Source organism: Perissodus microlepis, chromosome 20 (assembly GCF_051167445.1).
Source record: "Perissodus microlepis isolate ML-2025 ecotype Zambia chromosome 20, ASM5116744v1, whole genome shotgun sequence".
NCBI classification, from domain to species: domain Eukaryota; kingdom Metazoa; phylum Chordata; class Actinopteri; order Cichliformes; family Cichlidae; genus Perissodus; species Perissodus microlepis.
In genome coordinates this window covers 9,265,220-9,278,512 of record NC_140480.1, presented here as the reverse complement: position 1 = coordinate 9,278,512, position 13,293 = coordinate 9,265,220, and the positions used below count along the sequence as shown (strand labels likewise).

Sequence of the window (13,293 nt, the reverse complement as noted above, 5' to 3'; positions counted from 1 at the left end):
CATCCACAAACTTTCCCAACAGTCACACCTTTAGGTCTTTATGCCCTGGTCTATTAAGTGTCTCAACAATGTTGCTGCTAACTGAGGCAGGCGGGGCGAGCACACTTGCAGGAAGACTGTGTCTTTGAAACATGAGTTGCATGATTCATTAGGCCCCACAAAGACACAAACCAGAACGAAAGATGAATGAAACGGAGAACCAAGCGTTGCGTCTCCTTGTGAGACAGAGAATCTTGTTCGCTCCGTATCCACTTTCAGCTTCCCAGACACACCAAAGAGAAGCATGGATAGCTGTGCGACTCCAAAAGCACTGAAATACGAGCACCGCTTGTTAAAGATGACACAAAACTATTATCCCTGTGTTTATATTACATTCAACAACTTCTATTCAAATGTGTATTCAAGGTTTATTTATATTTCCCATTTGACGCAGTGACTGTCAAATCTTGAATAGAAACAAACGGGATGAAACTTTACCTACATAATACCGAGCTGTGAACTGCGTCAGCAGCCAAACTGCCGCTGTTTCAAATAAAATGTGGTCTATTTTACAATTGTAGGAAGATGAGATGTGTTCATTGTCTATGTGTGAATGTGTTTCTAATCCACGCTGTAGTTATTATTAATCTCTGGTTCTCGTCCACAGGGCATCTTTGTTTTGTATCCCTCCTCTCGCCCTTCCCTAAGCCTGGTTCTGCCGGAGGTTACTTCCTGGGAAAAGGGAGTTTTTTTCTTCCCACTGTTGCCAAGTACTTGCTCAAAGGGAGTCATCTGAGTGTTGGGGTTTCTCTGTATTATTGTTTACCTTACAATATAACTTGCAGCTTTGCAGTGACTGCTGTTGTGATTTGGTCGTATACAAATAAAATTAATTAAACTGAATAATCTGTATCCGGTTAAGTTTTATCTATGAGCAGCTAATCAGAATCTTTTGTCTTTAGTTCTTCTGAGACTAGCAGGAATGTGAGGAATGTGATTGTACTTTCTTCATCTTCTCAGTGAAACAGCCCATTAAGAACAAAGGCTTTGCTTTCTTTGAAGTCCTTAAAGGTCAACATTAGCTGTGCTTTACTTCAACACCTGTTTGCTGCTAAAGCCTCGTTTGTGAAAGGCTTCTCTGTTTTACTATATGTGAAGCATTTCTACTTCTGCTTCTGACAAAGAAGATTTCTGCATATGCCAATAAATCAATGGTGAAACCTGTTGCCATTATTTCATAATTAACTAACTGACTTGTGCAAGTACACAGTCTCACCTCCTCTCCGGGCGTGAAGTTGTTGTGACACAGAGGACAGTGGTTGGAGCCTTTACCCAAAACGGGGGCTGAAACACAAAGATGACACCTTCAAGTCAGCTCTTACAGAATTACAGAAAAGTTCCCATGAATGAATTTACAGTACTGAAAGAAATCTGCTTCAAACAAAACACAGCTTTGAGCACTGGATCTATTGTGGGAAACGTATGCTTATGCACAAGTGAAAGTTTCGTTTATCTGCCTAACCAACAGGAACTACTGTAAACAAAAGGCTTGCCGTGTCAATTACTCATGGAACATATGGAGAAGTAGTGTAAGCCTTGCAGTGTTTTATTGCAGAATATTGAAGATGCTGGCTTTGTGAACATGTGTAAATGCGATGGAGCAACGGTACCCAACTATGAAAAGAGAGGTTACAAACTCTCAGACGGAACGGTTCAATAATTTGAGTCAAACGCAATCAAAGAAATGTACAACCACAGGGTGCTAAACCCAAAGTCAGTGGAAGAAACCCAGAGAAAATCGAGTTAAAACCAGGAGGAAAAGTACACGAGGGGAAGCAGGTTTATCTATAGGGGAATAATTAATCACTATTTCAGGAAGTATGCCTTCTGAAACTAATAAAATGCTGAAATCTGACAGAGGCAATTTTTGCAGTAAAATAAGGAAGGAAAAATCCCAACACAGACATGGATTAAGAGAAACGTAACTAAAGGATAACTAAATAGCTAAGTTACTGTAAAACTGCAAAAAACAAAAACAAAAAACAAGGAAGCTGTGGAGCTGGCTGCTTTGCAGACCTGATGTTTGCAGGCCTACGAGTCAGACTGATCATTCACTCCAAATGATATGCAGCCAAATAGTCAAGACTTTATTTGCATGCTAGTTTGCTTGTCATGTTTCGGCTGCGTGCAGGCAGGAATTGGACCCAAACGCAAACTCACGAGAAACAGGATTGAACTCAAAATGGCAGCTTTTTATTACTGTGAATGGTATGACATGGCCCAGCCCTAGGCCCAAGGGAAGCGAAACTCAATACATTCACGTAGGACACAGACCTTCAAAGTAAAACAGGAAATGTAACATAGACGCAGACTTGACTAGGGGAGACAGAGCAACTAAGAAACACAGAGAACAATAACAGGAAGACACAGAGGGCGGCTAACTAAATACTCAGAAAACTAAAGAGAATACAAGAAAGCCAAACTAAGACACTAGACTAAAGAATAAACTGGGGCAACAAAGAGAACTAAGATCATAATACAAAAACTCAGACACAAGAAACTCAAAACACTGGGTCACCGACCCAGGACCGTGACACTGCTCCAGGATTACAGAGTTAAAAATGTAAATAATGATATAAATAAATAAATAAATAAATAAATAGTACATTTACAGAGAGCATGCAGCTCAGTAGAAATCTTCTTTTAGTGTGTATTAGTTATTATTATTAATGGACCTCACCTCCTGTCGCCTGGCTAACACCTGACTAACAAATCCAGGGTAATACACAAGGTTAGGAAAATGACATGTTTTTAGAATGTAAATGTTTTGCTTTTGTTTTTATCAGGTCAAATCTTTGAACTGTTTTTTTTCTTCCCAGTTTATTATTTCATGTAGTTAAACCAAAATAGATCCAACCTTGAATTACCAAAGATTAAAAAATAGCTGCATTATATATTGTGGAACTGCTGCCTTATTACTATTATTGGATATTCACTGGTTCAGTTTTGATTTTATGAAATTGTCATTCGCTGTCATGTACAGTTTTTTTTCTCAGTTACACTCATGTAAGTGAGGCCTACCATGCACAGATCAAGCTCTCACAATCATTCCTGCCTACCATTTTGCCACCTAATAATGAAAGTGATAACAGAGAAATATAAAAAAACCGAGTCAGTTTCCTGCTGCATGGAAAATCAGAGAGAACTCACGATTGCAGCCAGGACCCTGAGCGTGGTGAACCAGGTCCTCGCTGGCCACAGCCTCTGAGCAGAGTGGGCACTGGCTGAATTTGGACCTGTTTTCACATTCACCCAGTAGGTGCTCCGTAAGGCTGGCTATTTCAACTACCTGTGAACACAATGCAAAGCTATACTCAATCAACTTGGTAATGCAGAACAGATACTTTCAGCACCTGGATCTAACTCTTTGACTTCAGCTCTATAACAGAAGTGAAAACCTAGTGAGAAAAATAAATAAAAAAATTAGCAGTCTACCTGTCGACATTCGTCGCAGCGCTGCAACATCGGACAATGTTTCCAGTAGTGAAGGTCCAATCCGTCTTCTGTGAAAGACTCGTCTTTTTTACCGCAGAATATACACAAGCTACAACAGAGTGTAAAGTTAGAGGATCAAATGGTACCAAAGTTTACCATAGGACAATTACTGAACACAACATGAAAGATAAATGAATACCTCGACTGGAAAAAGCAGTGAATACACACTAAAAACTAAAACTCTCAAAAATAAAGGCCATTTGAGTCATATATATAGCTTACAGGATTTTAAGGAACATACTTGTCCAGACAGTTGATTGATTGTTGGACATCACCACTTTCCACCCTCTTGTTCTGGGACCCTTTTGTGACAGCTGGAAATTAATAAGACAGTTATCTGTAACAGCCAGCACTACTGAATCAAAACCCATATTGTAATTCAGACTTTGCATGACTGATGTGTTATTCTATTAACCCTACAATGCCCTTTGTAACGTATTTGATACATGAGTTTCTGAGACCTCTATCTCATCAACATGATCAATACTTGCCATAATTTCAAAATGTTATGGATAAAACTTTTTTTTTGTCTAAAATTAACATTGTTGTTAACAAAAACGCCCAATCTATCAAATGCGATGCAAAAAATATATAATAAATATATAATAAATATATAATAAAAATATATCATACACAACATGATATGCAAAAAAAATGTGGATTTTGTTATAAGGGTTAATAAACATCTCAGTTGCAAAAAATCCTAATTTTCTGGCTATTTTTTGATGGGGTGGGTCTTACAGGGTTAACAGACCTTTGTGTTTCTACACACTTTAACAAACCCTATCTGTCAAATTTTAAAGCTATTCAAGCAAAGGTAATGCTCACACATGCTGATATCAATTTTTTGCACCATTATTTCTGTATCTAAAGGCACAGCTGAAGTACTGGGGTAATAGGTCATACATAATTTAGTCAAGTGCGTGAGGGACACACTTTAGGTCTCTATCTCAAAATCTGTCAGTGGTATAACAATTAGATTATAAATTCTGAGGTCGTAGATGCCGTCTGCATACTGTTGTTATGTGATGTCTTTTTTTTCACATATAACAATAAACTTGAACATAAACACTTTTTCTTTTCATTTTTAAGCTCTCATATCTATAAGACCATTGATCTGATTATCGTAGTCTTATGATACACAGTAAACCACATAAATGGAAATCTGTGTTACAAATTTCAACCCCCTCAAAGTCCTCAAAATTGTTCTTTTGTCAAAATTGCTGGAGGCGGGGGGGGGGTCAAGTAAATTACAGCTCAACATAAGGGTAACTGTGACTTGAAAACACCTTTCCAACTACTGTTTGCATATGAGCAGGGCCTATTTCAAAACAATGAGCTTATCGGCACATCCTTGTCAGCACATAGAAACAAATATCCCTTTTGTGCATTGCCTCAGACCTGCAGATGTGAGTAGGAACTGAAGTGTGATTTATGTAGGTACATACTTCCTTTGCCAGCTTTCTGGGAATCTTTCTCAGCTTTGTGAACTTCTCGTTTGGCTATTTGTCCTTTGGTGCTTTCATTGCCTCTCTCCTTTACAAGCAGACAAAAATATATATATGTATATATATGTGTAAGAACAGTCAACGTCAAAAAGCAAAGTTCCAAAAAACAAGACATGCAATCATTTGCCTTTAATTGAGACAGGGCATAAAGTGAGGCTATAATGTGTAAGTGTGATATGCATGTGAATTACTTGGTGTGTGACCACCTACGAGGTAAAAAGACAGTCTGGAGTCATAAATAGAAATTAACAGTTGTTATGAGATGTGATATCATTGCAGACTGATGACAGCGCAACATACTGTGATCTCTTTTAAGGCAGCCAGCTGCTCCTGAAGAGAGTGGATCTCCTCCTTCTCCTTCTGTCCATCCGGCTGACCCCCACCTTTCTTTAAAGTCTGGGAGAAGGTGGCATGCCATTAGTCCATTTCATATTCAGTTCTCTACCATGCTTACCTTCTATCCACTCATTTTCATTCTGTAATTGTTAGCTTTTTACACATTATTACCCTTCATTTCTTAAGTTATGGCATCTCTTGTTATTAAGGTCTAGAATTAAGGTTACACACACCTAAAGCTCTTCAGACTGAGGCTTTAGGTGCTATTTTACATAGCCATTCAAATTCTGGGGTAGTTTTAATATTCTTTTTTTAAGAAGAGAAGATACCAAGTATAAGATAAAAATTAAATACCAGCAATGGGGAAAAGAAACACTTGCCTGAGTCTCTACCAGCTTTCCATCAATCTTGGCAAAGCCATCAAAGAGGTTTTTGTAGAGGAAGTTCTTTCGCACTGCAGCATCGTTGGGTGGAAGGTAGCTTAGGACGGCACTTCTCTCCTTTTGGTACACAGATAAGATGATTCGCACTGCCAGCTCTCGAACTGTTGATGTGCTGTGCGCCAATGCCGCTGTACAGAACTAACAGGGAACAACAGGGTTTCCACAAACATGAAAAGGTCTATATTATTATTCCATTTCTAATCCAAAATATGCCAAAAAAAATTATATAATACACTGAGGTTGAAATATTTAGGGATAATTAGGGATCATCACTTGAGCGACGCACGGCAGTCCATTTATGTGCTGACGTCACTGTTACAATTCAGATTTGAAAAACTATGTGAAAAATCTTTAAGCTGCATTTTTCCAAGCTAAAAACAAAAAGCCAACAGCAAAGTAATAATAATAATAATAATAATAATGGATTGGATTTATATAGCGCTTTTCAAGGCACCCAAAGCGCTTTACAATTCCACTATTCATTCACTCTCACATGTGCTCAAAACAGTCCAGACTATACCATTTAAAATAGCTAACGTCAGCAATCAACATGCTTACAGACTGGCACAATGAACCATATATAATATCCATTTGGGTGGTCAATGTTTTTGTTTAAAGACATACCAGATTTCCAGAAATACTAAAAGTACCACACAGCAACACCAATGTCCAGTTTAGTAAGTCCAGTCCAATGAGCTATCATCATCATTTAGACGAGTGAAATCCTAGTATTTTATTTGCTTGTTACTTAGAACATACAGTCAGTGGATGCAGCTTAATAAACCAAGCCTGCTATCATTAGTTGTTAAATTACTACTGTAACCTGAATATGATCATTTTTGGTTAAAAAAGAAAGAAAAATATGAAAGTGGTGAAAATGAGGTATCAAAATGTCCATAAAACAGTGTGTTGTCACTGTGGCCATCTTTTGTATACAGTCTACATGCAAAACACTACAGGACAGTGTTTGCATATTTGGAAGTGCGGAAGACAGTGGATGGATGGATGAACAGACAGACCTGGGCTATGAGAAAATCATTTAAAATCTGATTACTGACCTTCTACAAGCTTACCTTGTTAACTGTTTCAAACCTGATTTCTTTGGGAATATATTACATCTAAGAACCAAAAAGACTTTGTGCATTACCCCTTTCCTTCTACCATTAAACCTTTATACTGGAACACATACTTCTAAATGATATCTAAATGTATTTACAAAAAAATTAATAAATGAAAAACTCATCTGATTTGGAAAACCACCCCATTTAACAAACTAAAGAGAACTTGTTCGATCAATATCTGCAACAGATTCCGTCATCTATCTTTAAACATTTTTAGCATTTGAAAGCCACCTCAGGAGATACACACCCTTTGTTTTTCTTAGAAAGGTCACGGATGTGTTAAGCTACATCCATATTTACTTACACTCTACATTATCCGATTTATGCCCAATTTAGCTTCATGTACAACGTTGTTGAGAGTCCTTTCAGAGGAGTGACACTCATAATATAAAATGAACTTATTATCCAGCATAATTGCTGTGAAGAGAGGGATGATAGAAAGGCCATCCTGCCAGTGGAGGACATTAACATTGAGAAGTAAAGTGTGTACAAAGGCCACCCATCCCTTGCTCAACCGGCTCAGGGACAGCATGCCATTATTCTCTGTTGTATCTTCCAACCATTTCTCATTTTAATTATAGGAAATTCAATCACCCCCTTTTTTCACTCTGGCTTCCACCTCAGAGTAGATCACCCTAGTAACAGTGGAAGAAAAAGGAAATATGTTAGCTAAACCGTAGCTGAGCTGTCGAGGGGGACAGTCACAGGAGCCAAAAGACATGATAAACTAGAATTACTATCTAAGGGCCGTGAACATGTGAAGGTGTGATTAACAGTAACATGTATGGAAGGCTTTGAATGGAAAATAATATATGGGGATTAAACATGTTTGTAAGTTTTGTGAAATATGCTCACACTCCAAAAAATGACTCTTCACGCTCAATAAACTTGAAATAAAATTCTGAGTAAAATGCTACTGAAATATACATAGTCAAATATGTATTTATTCAAATAATTACTCATTATGGAAAATGTGCTTGGTATGAACTGAATGTATACCAATCAAGTAAATTTCATTTGACCAGATTTCATTAAATCTCACATTTTACGCTGTACTGATGTAACAGAATTGAAAAACTTCCATGAACAGGGATGGAGTTTTCTTTTCTCCTGAGCTGTGGCCTTAAAAAGTATTCTGAACTACTACAACAGTGAAGTTGACCTTTTGCATGTAAAACCTTATCACTTCAAAGTCTGTCATAATCAGTATCTGGGGTTTTTCCAACTGAAAATGACCTTGATATTCAACTGTCATCAGTTCATCCTTCATGTGAATTGAGCACTTGTGCTCGTGTCTTTTTAAAGGGAAAAACATTTTAGGTGCTTCATCTGCCAGATTCAGTCAATTCAGTAACTTACCTAGCTGCTAGAGCAAATCAAATGAACGTAGATAAGCTATGTATGTTTTGCAGTATCATTCAGATCTTTCTCCCTAAGTGTGACAGAAATACAAGGAAAAGTACAGTACTGCAAGGAACACTCACATGCGCAGTCACCACAATGATGATACGGGCTCAGCTTTGTGCTTTGTCATGATTGCTTTTGTACCCTCAGGAAGAGTGTAGCAGTTTTGTGTTTGTGCAACAGGGATAATTCAAGCAGCCAGCCTGAACACTCTATTCCTTCAAAATGAAAGTTGCATTACTTATTGTTATGTATCAGACTGAAACTAAGCCAAACCATTTCTATTTTTCTGTCTTCACCGTGAGAAATATCAACACCTCTGTTGCAATTTCTCTGATGATGGTTTGTTAAAAGTGCCCGATGTTAACAAGAAGTCTGTGGGTAAAATAGCTCTAAATCTGATTAGCAAGGTGGATTAAGGGATATTGAAGGGAAACATCAGGGACAAGGCAACTAAGTAATAAAAATAACTGGCAATTCATAAATTTCTCATTGACTTTCAGTTTAAACGTGCCGTCTGCTCGTGTTTTACATGAAAGCAGAAAGTGTGACAGTCAGGAAAGAAGCGCAGCAGTCCTGTTACATCTCAATTCAGGCAGAAAATATTTTCCAAGCAAACACATGTGGCAGTCAATACAAAAAAGGGTCAGGAGCTATGCAAGCATGCCCAAGCATGCAAACACAGTCCGTGCAGTTCCACCTATGTGGCTTTGGCTTCAATAGGCGGAGAAACTCAGAGGACAAACCTAACAATTTGCTCAAGACTAGGGCTGAATTGGTAGTGGGGCGGGGGGGGTAAAGTAGGAGTGGTTAAAAATTACCCACATTTTTAACAGATTCATGAAATCCTTTCCATGAATCCAAGAGCACCTTAAGTTTACTTCATATCTGAATTCACACACTGGTTGGAAAAGCACCAGATTGCAAATGCATGCTTTTCTCTCTCGTATCTTGACTCGCTCAGCTAATTTAAAAGACCAGGATGTCTTGGAGAAACATGATAATAATGACATGAGGGAAGAAAAAAAACTTTTGGAATGAGACACCCGCTATAAGTGTCTTGATGTAATCTCTAATCTCAGCCTCAAAGCTGGTCCAATATGATAAAACACTATGTTAAACTGCACAGTGGACATACATCTGAACATTAGGAAATTTTCACATTTCAGCACCGGCGGTCGTACACGTACATCACAAATTCTGCAGTTTTTGCACAGTTTGTGAGCACGAGGTGCACACAGAAAAACTAAATCACTAAATACCTTGTTCATATTCTGAGGTTTCCTCAACAGAAATCCTTTAGCTAAATTAATCAAACTGACCTCATGTTATATGTGTCCCTAGACATACTGTCAATCTACCGAACAGCACATACTGTAATACTGCAAGACTGTGGCTTGTTCTTTTACTGTTGCCAGAATAAGTTAATAAAATTGAGAGTAACATTAATTTGAAAGTGACGCATGTCTGAACAAATGACTAAAGCCAGCAGCATTACATGTACTGGTTCTCAAAAAGGTTTCGGAGAGGAGTACGAGACAGTTTGTTGGCCTGCTTCAGTTTAACAGTTGGATAGTTTGCACATAGATATTAGGTCACTGCTGGAAACCAAAGGAGTGCAGGAGACGTTAAAGAGGGTGCCAGCAGTGACAACATTGACTCAGCTGACTGGACATTACTGAGGGCCTGTTTACGTAAATGAATGGCCACAGAAGGCCTGGGAGGGACTGCTGCTTTTCTGTAAAGTCGCACCATAACTACTGACCCAAATTTAACAGAAAGTCAGCTTATAGGATCTTTCCTTATCCTTTTCTACTTTGAAGTGGAATGACACAGATTTCCATATTTTATATAGTTTATATAGTACATATCATGCTGTAGTTGCTCTTTCCGGAAAGGAATTAACTATGGATTGAAACACTGCCTTAAAGAAAAACAGCAGTCAATTGTTTAATTATTTATCTGTGTATGTGTATCTTTTTATTTGAGCTTTTGAAATGTTTAATCATTTAAACAAAGTTTGTCCTACTTGACCTAGTAGGCTTTATTTAGTTGCACACCCAAAGAAAACACATTAGTACATTCATATTTATAAATGACATAATTATCACACCAAACATATTAATTATGGTTCAGGTTGTTTACCGTCATGACATTTTCCAGGGTGAAGCCAGAGTTTTCTGTACCAAGTTCAATGAGCAGTTTCTCGAGTAGCTCAGCCCGACTCTCAGCCAGGCGAGAGGGAAAGTTGGATTTGAAGGGTTTCACCAGCTCACCAGGGATCATCTGCAGGGCCCTGACATCCTTCAGAACAGCAATTTCCTACATGAGGGACAAGAGAAATAGACAGCAACTTTTAAGGGGGTGTAAATCACGCAATGTATTTGTAGACTTGCACCTGCAAGTCTTGTAGACTTGTAGTACTGAAGTAATGGAAGTGCTATGTACCTCAAACAAATTACAGTGTATGCTTGTGATGCTGCACACGGTAATTTGTCATTCAACATTGGCCTCTGGCATAGGCACAAGTCATGACAGAAAATACAAGCTGACAATCGGAGTAAAACTGAAGAAGGGTCTTAGAAAACCCTGTCATTGTTTTAACCACATCAGGTGAGTGGAATGTATGTTGGAAATATAGGAAGACACGCAGAAAAGAAGTGTGCAACTGGCCCTCGACACACAAAGAACCATTCAATCAGTCCCTGAGTCAAGCTCTGAACACAATCCAGCAGATAGAGGGGCTGCGAGCTTATGTCTGTGAGCTACTGAGCGAAAGGGCACCCACCCTTTCTTACTCAACACACACCCATCCATGAGCACACAGGAACGAATTTGACTAACCAAATACACAAATATACAGTGTACGTCATCTGTCCATCCAGCAGCCAAGAAACATTTTCTTCTTTCAACCCAAAAGTCCAAATGAAAGCGGGCTTGTGCAATAAAAGAATATTATAGTTGAATTACAGTTAAAACAGAATAACTGACATCAAATGATTATTGTGCTGCATTATGTTTTGTTATCTTGTTTGTTATCTTGCACCAGTACAGAGCACAAATTATACCTACCTATACCACTCCACTTTGGTAATGAAATCACACAAGTGGTGACTTCAGCGTCTGGGGCCTGTCTGAAGGTTGTGCAGTTTGTTGCAACACCTCAAGACACTTCCTTACTCGCCTTCTGTTTCTAGCTATCTAAAATGCAAAACTTCCCATAATTAAATTTATTTATAATTGACTGCTTTGCACAGATTCAAATTTGCCAAAGATTGCTTTGCATTTGCAAGTAACTCTTTCTAGCACCTAAAAGCAAGTTTTCTTTAACCAGTAATACTTGCTTTCATTCAGTGGGTGATTTACAAGACTCTATGCACTCTTCCGAAAAATGCACTCTTGCTGCTTCCATAGCAAGAAGCTAAGTGTCCGGTGCTGCTAATCAAAGGCATTTAATGACTAATTGATTAACATCATCATCAGGAAGTGTGAGCATCTCGATAAAGCCAGGTGTTTTGGTGGTTTGTTGATCTGGAGCATTCAGGTGTGTTAATACAATGCCACAATATTCCCAGCAATGTTACCACAAGCTCAGAAAAAATGAACAAAAAAGCAATAAATAAATAAATAAACAAGAGATAGATTATTCAGACTTTACAGGCCTAATTTAAATGTTCATGACAGTACAATTAGAAAAAGCTAACCGTGAGCTAACCAGAGAATTTACTCTCTTCAGATGTGGTCTAGTTATAAGAGTGATTTAATGTCATGGAGATCTCTTTTAAATATAACTTGTAAGCCATCGTTTAGCCTCCATTTGAGCACACAGACCTATCTTAACGGTTGTCGATTTACATGTCAGTGCATGTGCACTAAGTATATTTAGCAATTAATCAGTTTAATAATGAACCTGTGAAAACACTGCCTGAACAGTGCTGCCATCAGACATTCTTAGAAAACATCATTTGTTCATTTTTACACTGGAATAAGGACCTTGGATGTTTATGCACAAAGAACAGAAAATATTATACAACCAATCCAGTTTTAGGGAGATGAAGCAGCATATTCTGCTAAAAATGGTGCCTCAATCCAGATATACAGAGGCATCACACAAAAGTAATACTTTTTGGAGGAGCACTGGGAGGAAAGTTGGATTGAATTTTGCACATGTTGGAACTCTTCGGTGTCTTTGATTATTGTGTAGTATTTATTAATACTAATTTGAAAATAACTTTGAATGCAGACTCATGGTGGCTGCCTAAATGAGAAATAAGCAAAGATTGTTACCATTGTGTCATTGTGTGGGAAATTTAGTACTTAACAGGGAAAGCTGTTTAGCTTTAACAAATCCCAGCTACAACATTAGACTGCCATATTTTCTTTATGTACCGTAATTATAAATGGAAAAAGCATGACCTAACTTAAGATGTGACGTTTCAACACACCCACATGCTACTCCTACTGCAGAATATTTTAGTGCTGGCTCACTCTACCATTGTTGTTTGGTTGGATATCAAAGCAAAACTTGGAATTTACCAGTAACTTACCAACAACACAAGCATGGGAATAATGTGAGATGACTCATCAAAAGATTCTGAGAATCTGTAGAAATCTCTGTGTAACTTCTAGCTTCACTGTTGAGCAGCTACAATGTCATACCAGACAAGAATAGGGCATTCCTCTGGTGTAAAAACTGTGTAAAACTATGCATGCCAAAGGTTGTTACTGCTGGCATTCTTTTTTCCCCAAGTTCACCGGTTCATCCTGTGAGTTAGGTGACTTTTTTTGTTTGAATGAATCATAGGTCAGTTGGTTTTTCTAACATATCATAAATAAAGGTTTTCACTTAGCAAACACACAATAAAAAGAAGATGGGAGAGAGCAGGGTGACACAAAAGACCAAAAGGTTGATGAATAGTGTTGGGTCTAACTGTACCAGTGTGTTAC

At 38.1% G+C, this 13,293-nt stretch overlaps 1 protein-coding gene across 2 annotated transcripts in view; it reads right to left on the bottom strand.

Annotated features, from left to right (window-relative positions):
* Positions 1-13,293, bottom strand: part of cep104 (centrosomal protein 104) — a 35,234-nt gene that overhangs the window by 7,124 nt on the left and 14,817 nt on the right. For both annotated transcript variants that reach the window (XM_084916280.1, XM_084916281.1), the window contains 8 exons: positions 10,492-10,668; positions 5,759-5,959; positions 5,343-5,438; positions 4,983-5,070; positions 3,776-3,848; positions 3,475-3,583; positions 3,190-3,328; positions 1,256-1,323 (listed from right to left, as the gene is read on the bottom strand). In XM_084916280.1, the coding sequence (XP_084772406.1) occupies positions 1,256-1,323; positions 3,190-3,328; positions 3,475-3,583; positions 3,776-3,848; positions 4,983-5,070; positions 5,343-5,438; positions 5,759-5,959; positions 10,492-10,668 (951 nt within the window). The remainder of the gene's footprint in view (positions 1-1,255; positions 1,324-3,189; positions 3,329-3,474; positions 3,584-3,775; positions 3,849-4,982; positions 5,071-5,342; positions 5,439-5,758; positions 5,960-10,491; positions 10,669-13,293) is intronic.